Here is a 24,794-nt window from a genome sequence, read left to right on the forward strand (position 1 = left end):
ACTGAAAAGTATACAGCGTGTAAGGCAAGGTAAGATAGTACTAGGAAGAGTTTGGATTCACTTACCCTTCTACTTGTAGTCGGTGAAATATTTGAGCTTCAGATTCAAAACTACGACATTTTCATCTCGAGCAGCTGCTTGTCCGTCCGGGCGAGGATAAGCTTGATTTGTCCGTCCACTTGATGCTTAACTGGGAGAGGTCTTTCCCCCATCCGGCCCAGCTTGGCCGAGATACAGCGAATAAGTCTTTTGGCTGAGCAAATAATTAAAATACTGGTTTTATTCCTTACGCTGCAGATGTAAATCTTAACTTTGATAGGCAGGACTCTCCCGATCACGGACAGACAGGCCACGCCCTGATCGGCTGCCGTTTAGCACAGATATAGCCTACAGAAGAAACCAGTATTGTAACGATGGGCACATCCGAATCTTCGGAAGGCTATATCTGAGAAAAATAGGGCCAGATCGGTGCAGGACCAAGTCTCCCAGGATCGCGAGGATCCATACTGTCGAACGGCATCAAAATCTCGACTTCGAAAATGAGGCCGTTTTTTGGCAAATTTAATGATGTAACCATCATGATTTTTTTCGAAAATCGTGAAAATATGGATGGCTTTTTTTCCGATTGCAGTCGACTGGCAGGACTCTCCCGGTCTCGAAAAGACAGGCCACGCCCTGATCGGCTGCCGTTTAGCACAGATATAGCCTACCGAAATAATCAGTATTGTAACGATGGGCACATCCGAATCTTCGGAAGGCTATATCTGAGAAAAATAGGGCCAGATCGGTGCAGGACCAAGTCTCCCAGGATCGCGAGGATCCATACTGTCGAACGGCATCAAAACCTCGACTTCGAAAATGAGGCCGATTTTTGGCAAATTTAATGATGTAACCATCATGATTTTTTGCGAAAATCGTGAAAAAATGGATGTCCTTTTTTCCGATTGCAGTCGACTGGCAGGACTCTCCCGATCACGGACAGACAGGCCACGCCCTGATCGGCTGCCGTTTAGCACAGATATAGCCTACAGAAGAAACCAGTATTGTAACGAATTGTAGTATTCGTATTGTGCAAATCCGAATCTTCGGAAGGCTATATCTCAGAAAAATTGGGCCAGACCGGTTCAGGACCAAGTCTCCCAGGATCGCGAGGATCCAGACTGTCCAGCCCAGACTAAATCATGTTCCGAGGGCGCACTGCATCGTGGCCCAGTGTGGGGAGTTCGCACCACTGGAGCGGGCGAACTGCTAAAATAAAGGGAAGAGTTAAAGAAAATTAATAAATAATAACTCAACAACTTTATCTGGTGGTGTAAGAGGGGGGATCGCGGCAAAGCAGTTTGTGGCTATTGAGGGTCTCGCTCACACTGGATGCATTTTCCGTCTTATAGAGTGGAGCCGTACTAAGGTGTAGTGCATTAGGATATCTTTAAGATATATTTTTTAAATTTAAATGTTTATTATTTTATTTAGATTCAGGGGTTCTTTGGGGAACTAAATCTTAGAGCTCCGCTGATCTAATAAACTAGAAGCTGACACATTTTGATCTGAAAGAATGAAACGAATTAATTATCATCATTTTTTCATTAATTAATCATTAATTATCATTTCAATTATCATAGAAATTTGATATGTACTTTATATGTATGTACATCAGGTAAGAACAGTGTGATCCATTTAAATTGGTTATGTACAGAAGAACGCATTGGTACCTCCGCTACGAAATCGCCCACAGAAATGGAACCATAAGAAGGAGAACTAGCGTTCCCAATCCGAGCTCTGTAAATTAATTAAACCTTACTAAAATGAATACTTCTCTGAACAATTTATTTTTAGGACTAACCAATCAGGATAACTGAAAAAATCCAAGACGAGGAAAGAATAAATGCTGTTGAAGTAATCGCCAAGACGTCTTAAAACATTTAGACGAACTTCATAGCAAATAAGAGAACACAAAAGGGGTCTGTGACGGTGGGGTCCAGTGATATATCGATCTGTTCATTTTATACCCATTCTATTTGAGTAATCGTAGGTACACATTTGGAGACATATAACATACACGATAATTCGACTTAAAACTATTAACTAAAATTATACATGAAATGGCATTAATAAACTATATATATAACATGGAGTGAGTTTCGTCTTAAAGCTATATCAGAATGCCACTAAGTAGTATTGTTGTCTAACTTAAGCTAGCTGGCTGCTTCCAGGCATCTACACGTCTAATAACGTCGATCCACCTTCTCATTGACTCCCGAAAGCGGTTGATAGCTGGGATTGGAGAACGCTTCTGTGTTGCTGGTGCCACCAGTAGTCGTGGGCTTATTGACAAGATTTTTACGCGGCGGCTTCACATTCACATAGTTCTCGGACTCGCCATTCAGTTTCGTTTCCACATGATGGCGCGGCGATGGCTTGGGCGTGACATATTGCTGCTTTAGCGCCTGGTTGAAGCGTCGCCCCTGTTCCGGACTCTGTTCCGTATCCGATGTGGACGTACGATGCAGCATGGGTATCTCCTCGGGTGCCTGATCGGCGGTATCCACCGTGGGCAGGCCGTTCTTCTTGCGCAGCGGCTTGTGGACACTGCTGTTCATATTGTTGCTAAGCGTCGGTGAATGCTGTCCTACAAGGCGTTGGGGTTGGGGCGGCGTTGCATCTGGGAAGGTGAAAGAGGTGTCGGTTGTTTGTAGGGGTGAGAAGTCCGCAAACTCTGTGAAATTGGCCGTTGGTGCCATATCGTCGCCATCGAGGCGCGTGGGTGAATAGATGGCGGTGCTGGTATCGGGGGGGCTCATGGCCTGATAGTCATCGGGCAGCTCTTCGATTCCTGTGCGGGTTAGTGTGTGGCATCGAGTGCGCAAATGAGTATGTGTATCGTGCAATAGAAGTTAGTCATCACACCACATCCAGTGGAGGCTCCAATACTCACGTATATCGGGCACTATATGGCCATTCACGTAACGCGGTGCTGCCGGCGCGGGTTCGTCGGGGGATCCCATCAGGGCCAGGTAGTCTGTGGACTGGCTCTTCATGTACTCCATGTTCGTTTGCATGTAGGGATTGTTCAGGTCCAGGTAGTGCTGCAAATAAACAGATTTCCGCATTAGGATTTCTTCTATTTGGTTGGTTTTATAGCGCTTACATTGGTCACATCCTCGCCCAGCATGGTGGCAAAGCGCTTCTCCAGCTCAGCAAACAAGGGTCTGCTCTCCGGACTGTAAGAATGTACAAATATTTAAACTGCATGCCCATTTAGGGTTTCCGTTTGAGCTTACCTCTTCCTCCAGCACTCGAGCATGATCTCATAGATCTCTTGGTTGGCATAGGGTGGCTTCTCCATGCGATAGCCATCGTTGAGTTTGTTGAACAGCTCCTGATTGGGATCAATGCCGGGATATGGCACCTTGGCCAGCGAAAACAGCTCCCACAGCACAATGCCAAAGGACCAAACGTCACTATAAGTACTGAATACATGATCACTGAGAGATTCCAGCGCTAACCATTTGATGGGTAGCTTTCCGCTCTCTGAAAATAAATGTTTATATTAAAGACTCTACAACATTCGCTAGTTCCAGGGAATCGTGCAAAATTTTTGTTCCTCATGCATATTCGTTAGTGGTATTTAATAGTATTTACTTTTATCTATATCTGAATGGTGCTTTACCCACCTGATTTCTTGTAGTTTTCGCCACGATACATGGAACGTGCTAGACCAAAGTCACAGATCTTGACCACATTGTCCTCGCACAGGAGTATGTTTCGTGCGGCTAAATCACCATGCAGGACCTTCTTGGAGGACAGATAGTCCATGCCACGAGCCACCTGGAAGGCCCAGCTAACGAGGTCAGTTGTGGTCACGGTCATGGCCTCCGTAGAATCTGTCTTGTAATTGGAACGCCAAGCGGGCTGTATCGAGTTGTTAGACATCACATGTTCATCTAGGGATAAACGAGAGTTCAAGGATCGTTCTATTGGTTGCCTAACCCGCATAGTCTTACCGTCTGGCACTGTTGTCATCACAGTGGCTTCTGTGGCACAGGTGTCCGTCTGACGATCGTAGCTGTAACCAGCGGAACCGGGTCTACCCGCACGTGTGCCCGAACGTGGATCATTGTCCGAATTTCTGCGATGATTTTGCGTATAATTGTTGTTTACGGAGTTCATGTGATTGATATACGGATGGTTGGGGAAACCGACATTAGCATACTTCAAGCCACCACCATTTACATCGCTATTAATTTGCAGACACAGAGACACATATCGAGCATAGAGCACAGAGCAGTGAGAGATGCCACAACCAGGTTTTGGGGATCACAAGAACAGGCACAATCAAGGTGTTTTGTGTGGGGTAAGATTTTTGATTAGATCGTGGATGGTGTACGATTGTTTGTTGGTTAGTTTTTGGTATGGGATCAATTGAAAGATTAGGAACAAAACAGAGAGAACAGAGAACAGCAGTTAGTAAGCATATACATGTGTTGGGTTAATAATACCACATAATTCTGGTAAAGGTATGCTCCAAATAATAGACTATTACTCACCGATGGAGCTCAAAGGTTTCGGAAACGCGTTGGACCATGATGGCTGGATCGATCCTATCGTTAACCGGACTTATCTGATTGATGAAAAACTTGCGATTCCTGAGCAAAAAGTTTTGGACATTCCCGAAACGACAGTATTCCACAATGACCATAAGTTCACCTGGTCAATAGAAATACATATTTTAATTGGGAGATTCTTTAAGGCTTTCTTTAGGGGTACTCACGCTTTGCTATATTCTTGGTGACGGCACCCAGCAGATTAACCACATTCAAGTGCTGTCCCAAGTGGACCATAATCTTCAGCTCGGAGACCAAGGCACGCACCACCTCATTGTCCGCCGTGCGCTTGACCATTTTTACGGCCACCGTTGAGGTGGGTTCATCGGTACGTATCCCTTTGGCCTCGCCCTTGAGCACCACACCAAAGGCGCCAGCGCCCAGTTGTTTGCCCAGCTTCAAGCTGTCGCGCGCGAACTCAAACTTCTGATCGTAGGGCAGCAGATCCGCCTGCTCGTCCAGCGATAAAGAAGGATTGATATGTTCCACGGCGCCCTCCTCGAAGTTGGCCAAACCGGCGGCCTTCAAAGCCAAATGACGCTTGCGCTCCTTGTGGTAGCGCACCGCCAGAAAGGCGCAAAGGCTTATGAGGATGAGGAAGAGCATTACTCCAAACCAAATCCAGGCTTTGTTAATGCCAGGCATATCTGTGAATGAATCATTGAATGAGGATCTTGAGTTCCATGGATGGAGAAAGGGAAACCGACCAGCGATGACCACGGTAATGGAGTTCTCAATGCTGCCCAGCCGGTTCTCCACTAGACACCTGTAGATGCCATCGTCATAGGGATATAGGTGGGTGATCAGCAGCTTCTCCTCGTCTTCAATGATGTGGGTGAGATTCGTCTCTTGCAGCTCCTTGCCATCCTTGAACCAGCGCACCTTCGCCTTTGGCACTGCCATGGAGCGGCATTCCAGGGCCAAAGATTCGCCCAGTTTTTTCTCCATCTTTGAGTTGGCATTGAGATTGGTGTGCACCCAATGGGGTGCCTTTGGATCGTGTACATAGACATCGATCTCCCGACTATCGTACTGCGTGTGATTATGGATATGATGGGCACGGCACTCATAGGTGCCCCGATCGCCATCACCCATTGCCGGGAACTTCAAAGTACTCTTGTAGGAGTAGTCACTGTGGCTGGTCTGTATCAGAAGAGCTGTGGGAGGAACAGGTGATATTAGGGATTCAGCAGAGAGGTCTGTTGAGTGCCGCTTACCCTCCGATGCTTCCACTTCCTCTCCATTGTGATACCATGTGAGAGTGCCATCGAAATGATAGGCCAATGCCTCGCAAGTGAAACTCTCCTCATCGCCCTTGGCAATCTTCCGGTTCTCATCCAGGCCATATATGGTCATCTTCTCCGCAATGTTACCGATCAGCACATGCGATTTGGTGATGGCCATACGCGGCACACCATCCACCAAGTTCTGGGCCGCGCAGGAAAGTATGCCCGGCTCTGTGGGTGTAAAGGACACGGCATAGATACGTTCCACAGAGAGTAGCCCCGGTCGTGGTTGGACATTGAACTGAGGACAAGAGAAAGTGGTTTGAAAAGGCTGAATGCTAAGTGGCGGTAATTTAGTACCTTAAATGTCTTTTGGACATCGGGTGACTACTTGCATGAAAGACAACGACACAAGACAAAACACAAATGGTGCAATTAATATTCGAAACAACACCAAGGATTCTTCGCAGTCAGATCTCTGATACTTACACTAAAGTTCTGATTGAGTGAGTTACACGTGGGCCATCGCGGCACCAGCTTACAGGGCCTGAAAAGAAAGGTGACCACCGCCGGGGGATACGAACGCACCAGGCAGTCCAAATGTGCCTCATTTCCCGCCTCGACATAGACATCATCCATGCTGAGCTCTGGCGAGGACATCACACTGACATTGTACTTCAGGACGCGGGTGACATTGCTTTCGGGCACCTTGCCCTTAAGGACATAGGTGCCGCTGTCCTTCAGCTGGACATTATGCAGCCGAAGCGTGGTGCTGGACTCCGTCGATTCAATGTTGAAGTTGTGCCCCGTCTCCCAGAACTCGCTGCCATCGGGCCGGTACCACTTGAAGATCGGCTGAGGAAATCCACTAAATTCGGCGGTCATTGTGATGGTTCTATTGGCAAACTCATTCACATTGTAGTGGCCGGCGGGTTCTCGCACATCCAGATAGGTCGTGTTCGGTTCTGTTTTTGTATATGTATTTGAAAGGTTAGTAATCTGGTATAAATGGAGTATTGTACACTTACGCATGACTTTCATCTTGTAGGTGGTGAACTGCAGGCGGTCAAAGCTATCCGTGACAGTGCACTTGTAGGTGCCCTCATCGGACTCCTGGGCCTGTGTCACCGTCAGCCTGCTGCTGCCCACCACATGGGTGCTGTTCTTCATGGTGTTGTCGAATCGCGGCTTCGTGTAGGAGATGCGACCCTGAGGATCTAGATGGTAGGCATCCTCGTGGAGTGTCCACTTCTTTTTGCTGTTGGGGGTGCTCCAGCTCATTTCATAGTTCACGCCCTGCGGGGCAGACAGCTCACAGACCAATGTGAAAGTCCCATTCACAATGACATGCTTTCCCGGCGTAGAGCTGATGCTGGGCTTATTCAAGCGATCATTCGCTTCTATATCGTTTATAGTAGAGAGATTAACATTATTCAAAGAACCTGCGGATGTTCCTGGGGTATTGCAAGCGTTTCTACAGCGGTACGAGTATTCATGCGTATGAAGGGGTTAGTTATAGACAAGGGACACACAAACTACAATCCATAGGATTAGCACATCAAGCGGTTACTGGGTTTTAGTCTGTACATGGCTTATAGCGATACGTTAGCTGTTAGTTGAACAAATAATACAGTCCATGAACCAACAACAACAGAAATTCCTCGGAAGCGGAAAGAACATAGAGTGCAAGGACAACAGCTAGGACATCCAACAAACATACAACACTTACGCCCTAGATTTGGTGAGGGCGATGGACTCAGCGGGGCGGCCAGAAGACGCACTGGACTACGCTTACGACGCAATGGGTATAATTTTGAGCGATCTTCCGATTCAGATTTGTTTCGACCAAGCCCAGCACCAGAGCTTAGAGCCACATTACCATTGGTTGTGTTAGTTACAGTAGTGAGGAAATCATCATCGTTATCATTATCATTATCGCTATCCGCGGAACCCTCCGGAGTCGTAACACCGTTGTATTCTTCAACACCGTATTCTATGTTAGGCGGCAGGATGGTGGCACTCGAGGTACTGGCACTATCCAATCCAGATGCTGGAGGAGTTAGCAGATTAAATGACACACAGTAGGGATGTGGGGAATAACCAAAAGAGAAAGATATATAGTAGTGAGAGAATAGAGATAGAAAGACCATTTTGTTAGCACGTAAATTCCATTTTGGATGCAATGTTTATGGCTCTACCAGGGTTCCACTAGGGCACCATTCATAGATTTGATGTTGATTCAAATTATTGCAAATATCAAGACATTGCATGAGGAACCAATTTCCCTTTCAGTTTTCGTTCAATTCTCTTTTGGGCTATCGCCTCTGACCACTGCCTGCGCGGCTTTGTCTGAGTCGGTCCCCAGAATCCAATAACGAAATTCACAGTCTTTGGTGAGGCGTACAAAAGACTTGGTGCATAGAACATTTTGGTGCCTCATGCAACATTTTGGTAATTGTATAGTCTTTCCAAATCCTCCCCGAATGTCCTGCTAATGGAACTGTGGTATTAGATGCAGAGATTTGTGTGTGTGTGGCATGATAGAGTGTATTCTGATAGAGTGATTGTGTATTTAATGCGTTTAATTTTGAATTGTTTCGATATTGGATGACGTCCTTGAACCATATAGCCACAGGTAACCACCGATAACCGATAACCGAAACCCCTTTAAAAGGTATGATCGAAAATCAAAACCAAAAAAATCAAAGAAAGAGGCAATAGTTGAAAGCAATATTTACGACATGTAGTACTATATAGGAGACGGAAATCACAAATCACAAAACTTTGGGGTGCAAAAACTCACTATCAATGTGACCGTTACCGATAAAGCGGACTGGTATGACCGTATACTCCTCTTCATTCTCTGCGGCTGGATACTCGGGCTCACAATAATAGTCGCCACCATCGGTGATGCTTCGTATTTCGATGGTAAAGCCACGCTTGGGATCATAACGACCAGAGGTCTGGCTGGAAAATTTCTACACAAGGAAGGGATTTTCAAAAAGGGTCAATCAGATATTAGATATTAAAATGGAGCAGATCTAAAGCAAGGACTGTGGGTGCAACATTCCCCCCCCCATCTATAATCAAATGTGTTTCGCTGGACTTCTGGACTTTTATCTTAGAGTACTAATTAGGATAGTCGATAATATTTACGATACTTTGGATATATTATACATATTGTATATACATTGCACTGATGGCAAAACTACTGAGTAGAACGGACTGTACTGTGTGGGACATACTTGAGTAGTGAATGTCGAACATATCACCGTCGCAGAAGATGCTCGGCGGTGGCTTCGCAATGATATGCAATGTAAAGCCCCATCGGGGATCGTAAGTCGAATTATGATAGAAGCTATGCATCCCCAGAGCAGGACGTAGCGAACTTATTTTTCCCTAGAAGGAAAGATCAGTTGTACTCCAAGGAAAGGATCTACTTTTGGGTGCTGGGAACTGCAGAAAAGAGGACCACTCACATCTGAGTTGAATGTCAGCAGCACCTCCGTTTCGGGCATCGAGGGTTTGCAGGGTATCACCACATCCGTGTACTGGCGAGCATGGACAATGGGTGCCGTCGGAACCAGCAGATTTATCGGATCATTCACAAACACGTAAATGGTGCTCGCCAGATCGTTGTTCACCATCTCGCCCAGCATCTCGCCGAGCTTCTCGTCCGGACCGCTAGTGAGGGACTCTGCCGACGACTCCTTGATGCAGTAGTATGCCCCCACATTGTCCGCCGTCACCTCGATCAGGTGCAGCTGCAGGCCATACGGACGCTGGGGATCCTCCTCCGTATTATCGAAGCTACTGACCAGCGAACTTTCGTGACTTGCCCACCAAATGATCGGCTCGCTGGCCTCGCAACGCAGCGTGTAGTTTGTCCTGTACTCCAGCTTGATGGACTCCTTGCAGGGCGTTATCAGGGGTGCTCCATTATCACCGCCACAATTGGTGGACACCTCGTTATCCTCCTGCTCGAATTGGGGGCGAGGCACTGGAAAAAAAAACAGTCAAATAAAATACATTGAACTATCTGCACGGATCTCTCTTAATCCCTCGAAAGCATCATAACAAATTTGTTTAAATGTTACTTAAGTTGTTTCTTTATGTTTTGCCGAGTACAATCTTCCAGTCTCTCCCCCTTTTCCCCTTCGTTGTGCCCTTCCTCTGCCCAGTGGCGCTATTGTAATGAACTTAAGTGATTTGCGATTGAACGCCGACGCTCTTGAGTTGCATCTGTATGCAGGGGGCAGGGGCGGGGGCGTAGAAAGGGATTCGGTTTCCACACACAACACTTTTGAAAGATCATCTTTCGGTTTTTTATGGGTTTTAACAATACACGTACTTTTATGTGGCATAACATGATCTTTAAGCGTATAAAATAATGATGGATAAATTGCTTTAGATACAAAAATATAGAAAAACCGTTTGATTGAACCGATTCTCATTTTAATAGTAGTTCCCCTCGGACTACACCCCTGCATCCTCTATAGCTGCCTGCTACTGCTTTATTTCTTTTTCATGTTCATTTTTTTGTTTTTTTGCTCCAGAATCATTATTTGTTTACTGGCGATAACAATTGTGCCTTGCCCTGCCTTGGCTGGCCCCTCCTTTCCTTTTGCTGTTTCTGATACTGGAATTGTGTACGTTCTCCGCTCAAGACGAAGCCAATTGGAAAAAATATACATGGAGGAGGGGGCGGAGGCGGGGGCTGAGTATGAAGATCATATAATAATATCTAATATATAGCAGGCGTTTATGTGACACTTTTACGAGTGTCGTAGAAACGAAATTTGGTTCTTCATCAGCCGCGGGTTCAAGGTTCACAATTGGGTCTAGTATTTCAGCCGGAGGCTGGGGGCTTCTGTCTGCCGGAGAGATTGGAGATGGGAGAGGGAGATGCGGCGCAGGCACCATAAATTATACGGAATGTCTGGCCATTTGACAGGAAGCGATCGTGTGCCGACACTTGTGCATATAGCACTTGTTGATGTGTGCATAATCCCACATGGATGTGTTGGCTTTTAATTGTGCAAATTGAAAGCGTTAGCGTCCACTTCTCTTCATTATTTCTTCACTCTTATCAATTCCGGTGAAATTCTCCGCGATAATCTGGGAATGCCCAACAATATGGATTTTCTTGAATGGTGGATAAGCCTCGTACTTACATGCATTGCTCCTCGACATCCAGATGAGTAACGGCAGCCAGCAGGAGGCCACAACACTGTGGGCCAGGCGCATATTTTCAATTTTCGCTTAATTTGTTTGTTATTTGGCTTTCGTTTAAATATTCCGCTAATTAGACACTACTATATTTAGTATATATACGAAAGGCGTTAACACATTTGCCCCAGTAATGCCATGGTCACGACTGGTCGACTGGAACTGGTCACTTTGCTCACTTAGCGATGCACTGCAAGAAATCAAACGGAGGACATCATTTTGATAGAAATTATAAAATAACGAAGAATATATACTATAAAATGTGTTTAGTGGCTCTTTGCCCGATATACTGCCGCATTGACTATAATTTTGATAGTTTCTTTGGGAACCCAAGGGGTGATATAATCATTTGCGGCTGAGAATAGTTTTTAAAATCATTTATTTTGGTTTTTACTTTTTATTTAAACAATCACGGCACCAAGAGTTTTATACTTAATTTATTATGTACTTAATATTTACTTGTTCCATTTAGTTACTCTTTGTTCAAACAGTCGTAGATCCTTATAACACTTTCTATACACTTTTGTGCCTTCTTTATTTCATTTTCCTTTTTTGTTTATGTATTTCTTTATTTGACATATTTTTTTCCTTGTTAATTTTATGCGCCTTTTGGGCACACACCAACTGCATAATAAACCAGAACCGACTGAAACTTGGCGCTGGACGGTCGGTCCAAGCATCGAACGGAGACGCCACTCGATAAGACGCCCCATGCCCCTCCGTTCTGTGGTTGTTTATGCCTTTTCATTCAGTCAGATGTCCGTTACAGTGTGAAATGCTTGATAAAAAACCATCAGATACAGGAAAACAGAAAACCAAAACCGAGAGTGCAGAGCTCAGAGCGCAGTGAAGAACAAAACAATTCTGGAACTGAAGCTGAACCCGGCTACGCGCGAGGGTGCTCGCTCGGAGTACTCGTAATCTCCCAAGCAGAAGCATCGCCAGCTATGCTATCACAATCGTGTTGGTGGTGGCTATCAACAACAAAAAATACATAATTGTACGCATAAACAAAAACAGAGATCTGGACAGCCGAAGAGAAGAGCTTTGGTTCTTCTGGTGGCTCGCCTCGGACATTACGCATACGCGGAGTGTGGCGTTGGGAAATGGCTGGGAGATCTTCCACTCGAAATACAATATTTCTGTGTCACTTCCGCATCGGAAAAGAGCCGAGCATCCGGAGTTGCCAAGCACCACTAAGAGGGAGGAGGAGGCCAACAGCCACACCTATAAGAGAGAGAGAGCAGCGGCTCTTCTGGCAACAGGTCCGGCCACCCACGCGACCCACTCGACCCACGTGGCCATAACTCAGTGTCAAAAGAGTCACACATGGTGGGTGGTCGGGGGGGCTGGAGAGCTGAGCTACTCGGAGCCACTAAATGACAGCGAGACATGCACAATTAAACAAGTTGACTAACCGTCGCCATCGCTGCCATCGTTTGCCCGCAATTAGAGCATGCCCCATGGCTGGACTGGACTGAACTGAACTGGACTGGTGTCGCCTGTGTCTCTGCTCTCTGGTCTCTGGTCTCGGCTGATGGGCGGCTTCCTGTGGCCATGTCGTAAAAATATAATCCTCCTCCTGCCAGAGCGCAGTGTGGCGCAGCGCAGCGCAGCGAGACAACAAGTGTTGTCCCCATCTGGACTTTTGACATCAATAAACAGGAATTTAATTTCAGGGCGCACCTCAAAGTGCGGACCCCACCTTCCATCTTGATGACATTCAAGCCTAGCAGCACCCACTGACAGGGCCCAAAACATACGGGTATTGTGGCTAATTGCCATTTGGCCAGCAAATAAAAACATTTATCTTTGTCAGTCATAGCCACTGGCAGGGATCTGGCGGGCGGACTGGCGGGTCAGTGCAGCATAAACACAGATCCCAGGCACGACGATGCGACGTCTCTTTCGCTGGTCGTTGAGGCGTTTATCGGCTAATTGAAATTACTTTGGTTTCACCTGTCCCCCACCCCCGCCCTGTCTAATCCTTGGGCACTGGGGCTTAGGCATTGACGCTCTCGAAGCCAATCAGCTGGCAAATATTGACAGGTCTGGGAGGTAGGTTGGAGCCACTAATCACCTGAGGAGAGCTGCCTTAACCACACGATGAAAAGGCACAAAACCATCTGTTGGCTGGGGGAGAAACTCCCCCTGTGTGCTAAGTCGTAGATGGAATACACTTTCAAAGCAGTCTTTGGGGGCTTTACAAAATACATACTTTAGAAATATATATTTTCCAGAACTAATACCTTGAGTGCCACTGGATGAGAGTCTCTTGGAAAGAACTTTAAGTTCTTAAGTTGCTATAAGTTTCCAATAATAATTATGTTTATCCTAGGTACTAGATGTCTGCTTAAATGTGATTTTTAAAGGAATAAATACAGGGCTCTACCAAAGACATTCAAGTAAATACGGCCACATATGTATTTCTTTGGTACACGATTTTTTCGGGGCTTCAGTGGCTTCAGGCTCTCTTCAATTTGAGTTGCCACAAGAGCGCCCTCTTCCTTGTAGCTTTTATTTAAAGAGATTCGTATTACATCGCCTGTGCGATGTAGTCAATTATAGTCGAACCCTAAGAGCTTTGGCCTGTTTGAAAGACATGTGCTTTCAAGGAAATGTTTTCCTTCATCAATTCCCCCAGACATCATAGCAGGCAGTTCCCTTTGGACTATCATGGATTCTAATCTTTTAAAATCCCATTCCAAAGATGTTTTATGCATCCAAAGTTCAATTGGATAAAAGCATTCGATGAAATGTTCACTTTTAGTGCTCTGCCGATTCGGAATATTCCCCCAGACAGCATAGAGTATGCAGCCCAGCCACATCGGCATCACCATTACCATTACCAGCTCCACATCACATATTCCTGCTCCCAGAGCCCCGATGCCCAGTAGCCGACAGCCGATCAAATGTGTCTGGCAACATGTTGCACTAACCAGACCCCCAGCCCCAGTTCCAAGAGGGGGGACCTGGGCACGTCACTCTTGCCTTCCTTCGAGTTTCTGTTGTCGCTCGAATGTTGTTGGTTGTTGTTGTCATGGCGACACGCCCACAGTGCCACAGCGCCTCCTCTCAAGGGCGATTCGCATAGCTCCGTCGCTTCTTTTTCTTCTTCTTTTTCTGCAGCGATTGTAGCTATTTATAGCCTTGCAACAGTTTGCTTTTGTGGCTGCAGCTCCGCTCTCACGTGCCCCGCATGACGCAAATTACAGGAGGCCCTAATTGCAGGCCCAGCTGCTGGCCCTGCCTTTCAGCGCAGATATTATTTCTGATTGTTTCTGTCCACTGGGTCGTGCAATTATCCCTGGGACTCGTAATGAGAACCAGGACTGGGGCTTGTCGTCCCGTCCCACCTTTGAGCTATCTTCAAGAACATATTTCTGCACTTAGTCAGCGGCGCATTAGTACTCAAAATATCTGAGTCAACTCGTTTGTCTGTTTATGCAATCCACAAATTATCAGGAATTTCTAGACCTATCTTTCGAAGCGGTTCGGTAGGGGCCACATGTTTGATTAAGCGCTGGAAAACTCTAAGAAGATTCCACTTAACTTTTGCCGCCCCTCCCCAAAAAAATTTCCCACTTTCACACTCGTTGGGATGTTTTCTTAGATGTTTAGCCGATAACATATTCGAGGTAATTTATCCAAGTCTTTCAGAGAGTGATGTAGAAGCATTTCTCCAAGTATCTGCCACCCCAGACGCCAGAGAAAGAGTACTATTTAGGTCGAGATCCCCAATGGCATGTATCGATATTTAACATATGTTTATCACAGAATTGTTTATGGCCATCGGAATCGTACAAGCGAATGACGTCATTCCATGGTCGAGTGCGGCCTGAACTCATTCATTCACTCACTCACTCGCCAATGTCCAACCCACCTTCTCCTCCGCCTCCTCCACCTCCACCTCCCCCTTATTCCACTCATGTATGACGTATAACATTCCTGCCCATGTGAATCTGTTTACTTAAGTGACAATATTTGCGTATTAATTAAACGGCGACGCACTCGAGCGGCAAATAAATTGAGATATAATCGTACAGACATTTAATCGTATCGTACTATACGTATAAGAGAGTGTAATGGTGTGGGTAGCATTCAAAGCGGTTGAATGAATGCATTTATAGGGGGAGATGTTCGCTTGAAGGCGGGCTGTAGAGAGCTCCCTAGCATTGGGGAACTGTCTATGGGTAACGGTCAAGTACAGACGTTCTTTGTTGCAAACAAAAGATATTGATGCTTAAGGAAAGGTGCTATGAAAGGAGACACTGAATTTATTTATAGAACGGGGTTTTGCAAGGGATCTACATCAGTAACGGCAGTGCAGCAGCAGATCACGTCCACGGATCTGGAGGAAAGTGGGGATTACTCATACAAATCCATTGTTGATGGTATCAGTATTAAGACACACTTACTGATTCTCTAGAACCTGCCAGGAAACAAAGATGTTGCCGCAGTTTGCTTCCGCTTGAGAAACGTCTCTGGGGTTTCACGAGGAGCGAAAGACTCCCCATGACCTCTCTACGTGATGAAACTCTTGTGCCGGTTAAAAGAGACCAGCCAGCCAGGGTTTTGATTTTTCCATTTCATTGCTGGCATTTTGGAAAGGTAAGAAACCAAAGACGGGATGCATTGAGGATAGCAGATCTGGCAGTGGATCGTTACGATGAATCTATAGATATTCATTTGAATCCACTCAAGGAAGATTGAATTGAAAAGGCCACAGGATGGAAAGCCGAAGTAAAAAGCCACCAAATAATACTCGTACTCGTACCATTATTCCAATTTCAGGCCAGAACTTACGGAACCGAATATTAAATGGATTGTTGTATGTGACATACTCATTCGATCGATGGGGTCGTCGGTCTGCTCAACCCAGATGTCTTGTCAGCATCTCATTCTCCAGCTCCGATTGAAAGAATACATTTCGGACTGAAGCAGTCTCTGCACTTGATCCTTGAAGCCTTTTATCTGTTCGAGACTGTCGCTATGGATTTCCATGGACTTCCAAAGACGGATGCGATTCTATATCTTGACTAGGGCGAATATCCTTTTGTATAGGCTCATGCCTCTCTCAGTCTTCGGTTAATTATTTTTGCACAAAACCAGCGATGATATGATTGAAATTGTTCATGAATGAGTCTTTCGATCCTGGTTTTCTGCGGATGTACTATAGATCTCCCAGGAGGTTCTTTACAGAGTCCATTGTGCGCTCCATAGCTGAAAGAATGATCTATCGATACTTTCATTGTTTACAAACACCTCCTGTTCGACACATAAATAAAGTCTGTTCCATTTCACGTACCATCTCCCATCATCGTCGTCATCATCACCAGACAAACAAAGTTCTTTATAGCTGCCTGGATTTTCTCCGGAAAAACTCTCCTTTCGTTTGTTTACGAGCCAAAAACTTTTGACAGTTTAACGCTGGACGCGAGAATCTTTTCAACATGTTTTTCAACTTTTTATGGGCCAATAAAGGAAAAAGTTGCCCTATTCCGTGCATTTTTCGTGCGGCTGTGCTGCATGTGCAACAGATTCAGATTCCGATTCAGTTTTGTGGTTGTCCCGCCTCCGAGTGACTGTTGTTGGTCTTTTTTGTGGTTTCTGTCACGTGTTGCTCCGACTTTTCCAGGCTACGGCTACGGCTACGTGCCTGGCATTCATTTACTCACCTGAACCTCGGACAAACCCTCGCCTTGTCAGTGGGAAAATTTCCCCGACTTTTCCTGCTGCTGCCGCTGCTGGCTGTACATTCTAATTCCAGTCTCCTGCTGGCCTCGAAATGAATTTTATATTGAGCCACATTTCACAGTTTATTTCTGCAATTACGAGTATCTACGAAAGCCAGGGGGAAAGTGTCTTTACCTTTGGTTTCGGTTTTTTCCACCTAGAGAATTTACGACTCTTTGCTGGGACTTTGCCTTTATTTGATTTTTACCCGTTGACTTTTGGCGCTGCTGTGCGTGCAAAAGTCAAGTGGCATTTTCCAGGCAGCGCAGCGGGCTTTCCCTCTCCTGGATTTTCTTTGTGCATTGTAATTATAATTTTGAACCAGCAACAAATTGGATGGAAAGTTTACGCAAATACCCGCCTGGCAGTGCTCTTTTGGCCAGCAATTGGCGAAAAACATTCGGCTGGCTCTTGGCCAAGTAATGAGCAGAAACCAGACCGAAAACAAACCGAAATAATATCTGGAAATATTTTTATGCATCTCTGCAATGCCTGGAGTGATCAGCAGGAGGCAGGCTGGGTGCAGCAGCAGCAATCGGTTCATTACAAATTCAAATAGCGCCACGAACGGAAAATGGAAATATATTTTTGCTGCAATTTGGGGCAAGCTAAGATTTGCTGCTGCCTTCAGTGCTTGACAATTCACATAAATCATAAAAAACGGCAATCGGCAAACAACAGTATCGAAATCTTTAGCTTAAATCCCCGTGGAGGCGCCAATCCATGAGGGAAAGACCACCGAAAATTGCGTGTGGGCTGCCAAGACCCACTCGAATGTTGGCCAACTCTCTCTCTCTCCTATTTTTTTGTATGTTTCTCTAGGCCTAATCAAACATCTAATCATCGTTTTGGGCCATGACGCGAGTACTTTTTGGACTTGCGTGCCACCTCATGCTGATGGAGGAGTAGGTGACATGGTAATGTTTCATCAAGCCAGGGGCATGCTAAAAGCCAGCTAATTCCATTAACCAAGTGGCATTTGCAGGCCCTTCCTTGCACGAGCAGCAGATGGCCCGCAAAATTGTCATAAGTAGGCGGCAACCTAATGAAGTTTCGGGGGAAATACTTATGAGCAAATGGTAGAGCATTTCCTTGGAATTTTCAGGAAAGAAAACACCATAAAATATGAAAATATTATAATTACTTCTGGCCAAATAGAATTCGGAAAAACATTTCGTTTACTTGAAATTTATTTCTTTGATTCCGTGTTCAGGAATAATCAGAGGTGTGGCATCTATCATATATTTTCCTCACACCTTCAATTCAATTTGTTTTCTTGATATTTCGCTGCGAGTTCGTTCTGTTTTTTTTTTTTTTTTTAATTTATGGAATGCTTTTAGGCTTGCTATCAATACAAAATCGATCTTTTATAATATTTCATCGCTTCGACAAGGTGTTTGTTTTTCTCAATTGTCAGTTGATGTTATAGAACGATTACAGAAGGGATTTCAATTCTGATCAGAGTGAAACGAATATTCGATCAATCTGTTTATAGAAGAACAGAAAAGACTCCTTTTTCCCCATGGAAACTACGGATTTCGAAGTATAGCGGCATCTGGCTTAGGAATCGATAGGAGCTGCGTTGGCTTGGCAATCTGTGGCACTGGCTTTAATCCTTCTTTACAGAAACCATTAAGTGCTATGGCCAACCGATTAAATCAAGATCTAATCAAGCAATTATATCCGGTACTCGAAGAGCTAACCGATTAGTTCTGTGGTGGAAGTGGAAGCGTTTCCGAACCCACGAAGTAGGAATATTCTTGATAAGCATAAATAGCCGAGTAGTTTAATGTCTGCCTATCGGGTATAAGAGTTGAGACGCGGCCCCTCGTTTTCTTCTGACCATCTGTTTGTATCAAAACTAATCTCTAAGTTATACTCGTGAATTTATACACTTCTTAGCAATCGAAAGAGCAACCAAATCTTGGGCTCACTTTCTTTAAAGTTTAATGTACAAATCGAAAAGAAATAGATCTAACTTCTGTCACGTTTTTTACAGTCTAAATACGAGTGCTATGGTATTTTATTGAAGTGTGTTGAAAACATATAATGATGATTTCTTTGCCCACAGTCTTTTATTAGATGCTTTCCGGGCACTTTCATTGAAGACCATAACTTTTCGATGACATCGTCCATTGGACAATTCATTATGTACTCGCATTATCTATTGCCACTGAAATTTATAGTTGCTCCAACAGATCAGGGGGCTTAATTAATTAAGCAGACATTTCGGGGTCAGGCACTCGATGGTTCGAGGGAGGGGGCGGCAAGGGATACTCGTACTGGTATCAGCGGGTACATTTCACCAACATCTTGTTTTATGTCGCTCTGTCGAGCTCTAATTAATTGATAAATGTTCCGTGGAATAGCCACTTCCCCTAGTTTCCGCCGCCTGGCTCCACTATTCCCTCTGTCCCCCTGTCCCTCTGTCCCTCTGTCCTGAGGGATAAATTGACATTTTTTTCTGTTTTTGGGGCAAGTGCAGCTCCCGCTGCGGACACCTCCCACTCGTAGCACAGCAAGTTGTGCAATTTATGTGTTGATTCTTTTTACTGTCGACCCGGCCAGGCCATCGCCCACGCCAGCATCCACGCCCATGTTGGCGGTACCATGTTCCATGCCATGCCCCAATCCCAGCTGGAATACGGGTCTAATGCATTTTTGAAATGTTAGCCCGGGCCATGAGGCATGAGGCATGAAGCATGAGGCAGGAGACAGCAGACAGCAGACAGAGTCAGCTCTAATCTGAAAGACAGATGCACAAGCAACAGCTAAAAGACAAATAAACTTTTGCCTCGTTGATAAATTGGCAACAAAAACGCAGCGGGGAGGAGGCTGTGTGGCTGTGGCTGCCACAGAGAGAGAGAGAGAGCGCACAAGACGTTGAAAGATAAAGACCCACCATATAATCGTATGCAAGATGTTGTTCAAATGCGGGCATCTGTATCTAAAAGATACTACTGCCAGCAGGCGGGCACAGACACCTACCTTATCAGCCTGTTTAATCATGTGTTTTGCAATTTCTTATCTTTACAGGGGCTTACGTCCCATTTGGCCGGGAAACAGATACGAACCTTCCACGGAAAAGAAATCCAAACTAGAAGCGGTAGAAATTATAATTAAAATGTGTTTTTTTTTGGCAGCGTTTGCATTTACATAACCCGCAAAGAAAGTCGCCAATTTGGGGGGAAATAAAAGTGAAATTAAGAGAGTAAATGCCTCCAGCAGCAGCAGCAATAGCGTCAGAGGTAATGTATCTTTTGGATGAGTCATTTGGGAAACTTTTTGTAGTTTTATGGCTGTGTCGGAGATTGTGCAAGTCAGCAGCCTCTAAGAAACCCCCAAAGTGTAAGCGAAACCTTGTACGAACTAGATGTGGCCACTAGGCATGAGCAATATTATCCAACTGCAGTGTTTTAGGGCACAGAGAAGGAAATCTAAATCATTTCTGGATTACCATGTTCTGTATCTTCATTCTTTGTTTTAAAGCTGAAATATTGCAGGCCAATCTTGTATCCACAGAAAGTAGTGCTATGGTAAGGGCAATTAGTGGAGCAATACATCACACATCCTGGCTTCTATTGCTTCCAATGCTCCGAGAATGGGTCAGGGTCGGTAAATAAATATCCTTAGAAATCGTGCAACATTATATCCTCTGATCAGAAAGGGAATATGCCAGTAGATGTGGACTCCTTTTATGATTGGTAGAACTATTGTATGTACTATATATTTCCGCAAAATAAATCTATAATCCCCTCCCTCTAGATCTTTAACCACCCCCTTTTGTCCACTTAAAACTATACATACTCGTATTTATTTGTTTTTATGTTCATTAAAATATATACATATCTCTTTTATGATATATGATTTCTTTGGCTTGTTATCCGTGTGTGGTATTTGTCCCGCTTTGTGGCAGGGAAATTGAATTGTTGGCACCCTGCCCACTAGACGACAACAAGTAGTTGCGGCAGCTGCCACTAAAAGCAATCGCAAACACAACGCAAACGTATCGAAACAAATGGGAAAATGTTATATAGATTTAATAGCCGACAAGTGTTTAATTTGTTTGTTTTGGGGTATTCGCACGATTAATAAAAACAAATAAATAATAACAATTCTCGGATCGAAGGCTTGCCTTGACCTGAAATTGCAGTGCACTCAATGGATGGGCAAAAAAAATATTACTCAATTTTAATGTTTACTTTACTGCATTTCTCGTGGAATTGTTTGAATCGATGCAGAGGCTGCCCCTGCCCTTGTTTTATTCCCAACGGAAGTGAGATTAAATTTTTTCATTTCTCCCAAGATTGCACTCGTTCTTTATTGCACTTGAAGGAACTTATGACGCCGGCAAACTTTCTACAAATCTGGTTAACTGGCTTCGCCAACTAGGATGCAAACAAAAACACCATAATGAATGGATTGCTGCAAATGAGGCTCCTCTTCTAGGGTTCTCTGTCCTCGCTGGCACCAGGTGAAAGCTGGAGTGCCTTGTCGGCTGTTCTGCTGCCTTTTGTTGAGATTTATGGCCCGGCGAATGGTTAAGCGCTTACGCCCCACTGGCCTGGCCAAAAATATTTTGTTGTCGTTGTCCATTTATTATTTATGTTGGTTCGGAGGGGGACATGGAACGGCAATGACAGCAGCAGACAGCACCAGCGGATATAGAGACCCCACTCCCCAGTCCACTCCACACTCGTGTCCATTCATAGAATGTTCGGTCTCCGACCGCAACAACAAACAAACACAATGGCAAATGGAACGTTTAGAACTTAAAGCCAGAGTTGTGAAGACTTTCGTTGGGGTAGATCTGAATTATGTATGGCTAAAGGTAATTGCTAAATTCAATTATGTGCACTGCGAAAAATGTACAAAAGGAAAATGCAGATCCTCCGTTTCCATCGAAGGAATGGTTGAATTTTCTTAAAAAAAGAAACGACTTCCATCATAGAATTGTATCTTTTGTCTATAGATCTGATTTATATAATGCATGCAGAAATATAAAGGTTCTGTTCAGAGTTTCAGGAGACGAGCGTCATGTGGAAGCGCCTCGCGGGAGGTGGAACTGCCCGTAAAATTCAGACTTGGATCATTGGCACATCTACGCCCTCATATAAGTTTTTATGGGAACACATATACTTAAGAATATATTTATATTCTTTATAGGCAAAGATATGCTTCCTGGGGGGCAATAAAACCCCACCTAATACATATATCCATTAGAAATTCAAATACGCATGTTCCATATCTATGAAATGAAACTTTTAACAAAACATATAGAAAACTATCATATGAGATATTTTCCTTATGATTTGAAGCTCTTGTTGTAGCTTTTCTCCCGTGTAGATGATATCTTGTGGATGTCCAATTTATGGCCAAGCATTTATCCACTTTATACTACACCAGGAAGAGCTTATCCAGGGGCAGGAAGAGCTCCTCCACTGGCAGGAAGAGCTCATCCAGGGCATAAGCTGGATCTCGTGCGAAGCCCCTATCTAAAGTCGTTTTAGCCATCCCAGTAGACAAGGTAATTTATTCGTAATAGAGCTCGCTCCTCCTCTTTCTCAGCTCTGGCTTATATTTGACACGTAGCCGAGACGGGGTCCCCGGTCCACGGTCCCGGTGCCAGTGTGGCATGACCATGTTGCAACTTGCAAGAGCTCGTATCCATGGATGGTCGAGCCATAAACCGTGCCTGATTAATGTGCCATGTTGTGCAAAATGGGAAAGGTGTGAAAAAGAGCTGGCCAACGGGGAGGGGAAGGCACAACCATTTCCAAGAATCGCTGGCTTTTCCTATTGATTTTCCTTGGGTTATCACAACACAACAGTTGTGCGGCTGGAATGGAATGTTTTTTTGCATAGCGAATGCATGTTGGCGGGGAGGCGGGGCTGGGAATTCCCAGTAAATGTTTATGCAGTCCATTGGCCAGGCATGCATTTCCTGGTCGCCGTGCCCGTGCCCCCCCATTAGAGGGGCAGCTTTATGACTTGATATGACTCCTGCCATTCTCAATTTTCCACTCACATTTTCCGTTTTCCAGCAGTGATTGACGGAACGGAGCAGCTACAATTAGCAGCCTGGCAGCCGTTGGAAGTCCAACCCATACGTTACGATAAATAGAGCAACCGATGGCGATCGGAGGCTGCAGCAGAGTGGGTTGGGTTGGGCCGTTGGCTGTTGGAGGTCTGCTGCATTCAATAAACAAATTGGGTCCAGACCAGCAATTGCAGTGACCCAAATTGGAGGCAAAAGAGTTATGTGCCTTTGATTCAATCAGATCAGAACTTTTGTAGAGAGATACTCATACAAATGGTGATGGAGATGGAGATGGAGATGGAGATGTAGGAGGCAATCCCTGAGTCACGTTTTGTAATGGAAATTAATTTTGCTCCATTCTTTCAGTCCGCATTCGTTTTCTTTCGTTTTGTTTCGTTGTTTATATCAACATTTTGTTGGTCAAGAAACTGAAGAACCGGTTTAAGAAAGTTGTTTCATCCGAATCAAGAAAGAAGGGGAGGGCTGGCCTTTGATGGACGAAGTATTTGATACTCTTGGGAGATCTATTGTTTTTGTAGAAGCTACGGTTTCGAAACAACTTTGGTTGGAAGTTTTTTAATATATTATTCTGATATTAAGTGAAAAAGAATGGTTTCAGCCTGATGGATCGTAGATTTAGTAACTGATTGGCATACAAACGAATGTTAAAGGCTTTATCGACTGCTAATCTTAGGTCCAAATTCTACTAAGAAACCATCATACCCTCCGTAAAGGGTAAAGCAAGTGGTTGGCCTGAAGAAAACAAAAGAAATGTGAACTTTTTCGGTTGTTTCAAAACCGCCAACAGAAAGCCAACATTTGAGAGTTGCGGAAGATGCTAGAAGTTGTCCAAATATCCGGCCGATGATTAATACATAGAGTAATAAATTGTGGAAGATATTTACATTCACATATTCACAATCTTACGAAGTCTACAGTTAACCGCAACAACAACGAGTATTCACCGGTAATCACGGCCAGCGATGAATCATAATCGAAGAGCCGTGACAGAGCAGAGCTTGGATACCTGGGGGGCTTTGGGGCTGGTGATGGGGTTGGGGTGACCGTGTTTGCTCTCTCGACAGAAACGGAATGCCGTTGACGTATTCACGCACCACTACACACACACACATACACACACAACAACTCTAATACTTATCAATGGAATACAGGGTTTTGATAATACACACGCATACACCCAAAAAGGTCACTGATAGTGAACACGCAACCACACACTATAAACCGATTGAAATCAAATTTTGGATGGTTCCATCGTTGTCATTGCATTGTGCAACACAACGCAACCACAAAAAACAGGCTCACACAGAGATACACAAATACACAGATACTATTTTGCGATTGAACAGCATTCTCGAATTTCAGATTTCAATATCATAGAACATTAGCTCTGCTCTCCCTCTCTCTTGGGGGCTTTGTCACCCCACACACCTGTAGACACATTGATATTTTATTGTCTTTGCTTTTGTATAGGTGTTCTGTTCACTGCATCGCTCTCACTCTGTCGCACTCGCACGTAAGAATCCAAAGATATCTAACTATATTTGTTTTTGTGTGTTTTTTAAGGCGGCTCATTTATTTAGCACCTTTTGATGCATCACTTGTTTTCCTCGCCCGCCAACAACCAACCTCTAGGGCACCACATTTTTGACTTATACTCGTATTACGGCTTACGTTTTCAATTTGTGTTGAATGAAGTCTTCCAACCTTCTTGCGTGGGGGAAGAGTTTCAATAACAAATAATTATTAAATAAACTGCGTCGTCGACAAAATTTGAACAGTCTGTTTCTGGCTCAGATCAGATCACCATATAAATACCGTACCTAAACGTATACGTATTGCTTTGCAAGTTTAGAGCGCGCACCTTAATTCCCCGTTCGAAGCGCGACTTGTTTTTTTTTCAGAATTATATATGAATTATATCGAATATTGATACTTTAT

At 44.6% G+C, this 24,794-nt stretch overlaps 1 protein-coding gene across 8 annotated transcripts; it reads right to left on the minus strand.

Moving 5' to 3' along the window:
* Nucleotides 1-1,977: 1,977 nt before the first annotated feature.
* Nucleotides 1,978-24,794, minus strand: LOC6589575 (platelet-derived growth factor receptor alpha). Of its 8 annotated transcripts, none has more exons than XM_026988129.1 (18): nucleotides 24,677-24,794; nucleotides 11,005-11,249; nucleotides 9,310-9,830; nucleotides 8,634-8,808; nucleotides 7,710-7,880; nucleotides 6,859-7,230; nucleotides 6,320-6,795; nucleotides 6,191-6,217; nucleotides 5,822-6,131; nucleotides 5,312-5,761; nucleotides 4,772-5,251; nucleotides 4,548-4,707; nucleotides 4,005-4,237; nucleotides 3,675-3,944; nucleotides 3,282-3,531; nucleotides 3,149-3,221; nucleotides 2,936-3,086; nucleotides 1,978-2,662 (listed from the first exon to the last, which is right to left on the minus strand). In XM_026988129.1, exons 2-18 carry the CDS (start codon nucleotides 11,075-11,077, stop codon nucleotides 2,226-2,228), a joined length of 4,629 nt encoding a protein of 1,542 aa, XP_026843930.1. In that variant the 5' UTR covers nucleotides 11,078-11,249; nucleotides 24,677-24,794; the 3' UTR covers nucleotides 1,978-2,225. The 8 variants fall into 8 exon arrangements, with proteins under 8 accessions (XP_026843930.1, XP_026843932.1, XP_026843929.1 ...); XM_026988131.1 differs by lacking the exon at nucleotides 24,677-24,794 and adding an exon at nucleotides 24,528-24,569 and having other exon boundaries at nucleotides 4,005-4,129; XM_026988128.1 differs by lacking the exon at nucleotides 24,677-24,794 and adding an exon at nucleotides 24,528-24,569.

The sequence above is a fragment of the Drosophila persimilis genome, unplaced genomic scaffold (assembly GCF_003286085.1).
Source record: "Drosophila persimilis strain 14011-0111.01,24,50 unplaced genomic scaffold, DperRS2 tig00000191-arrow-pilon, whole genome shotgun sequence".
Lineage (NCBI taxonomy): Eukaryota > Metazoa > Arthropoda > Insecta > Diptera > Drosophilidae > Drosophila > Drosophila persimilis.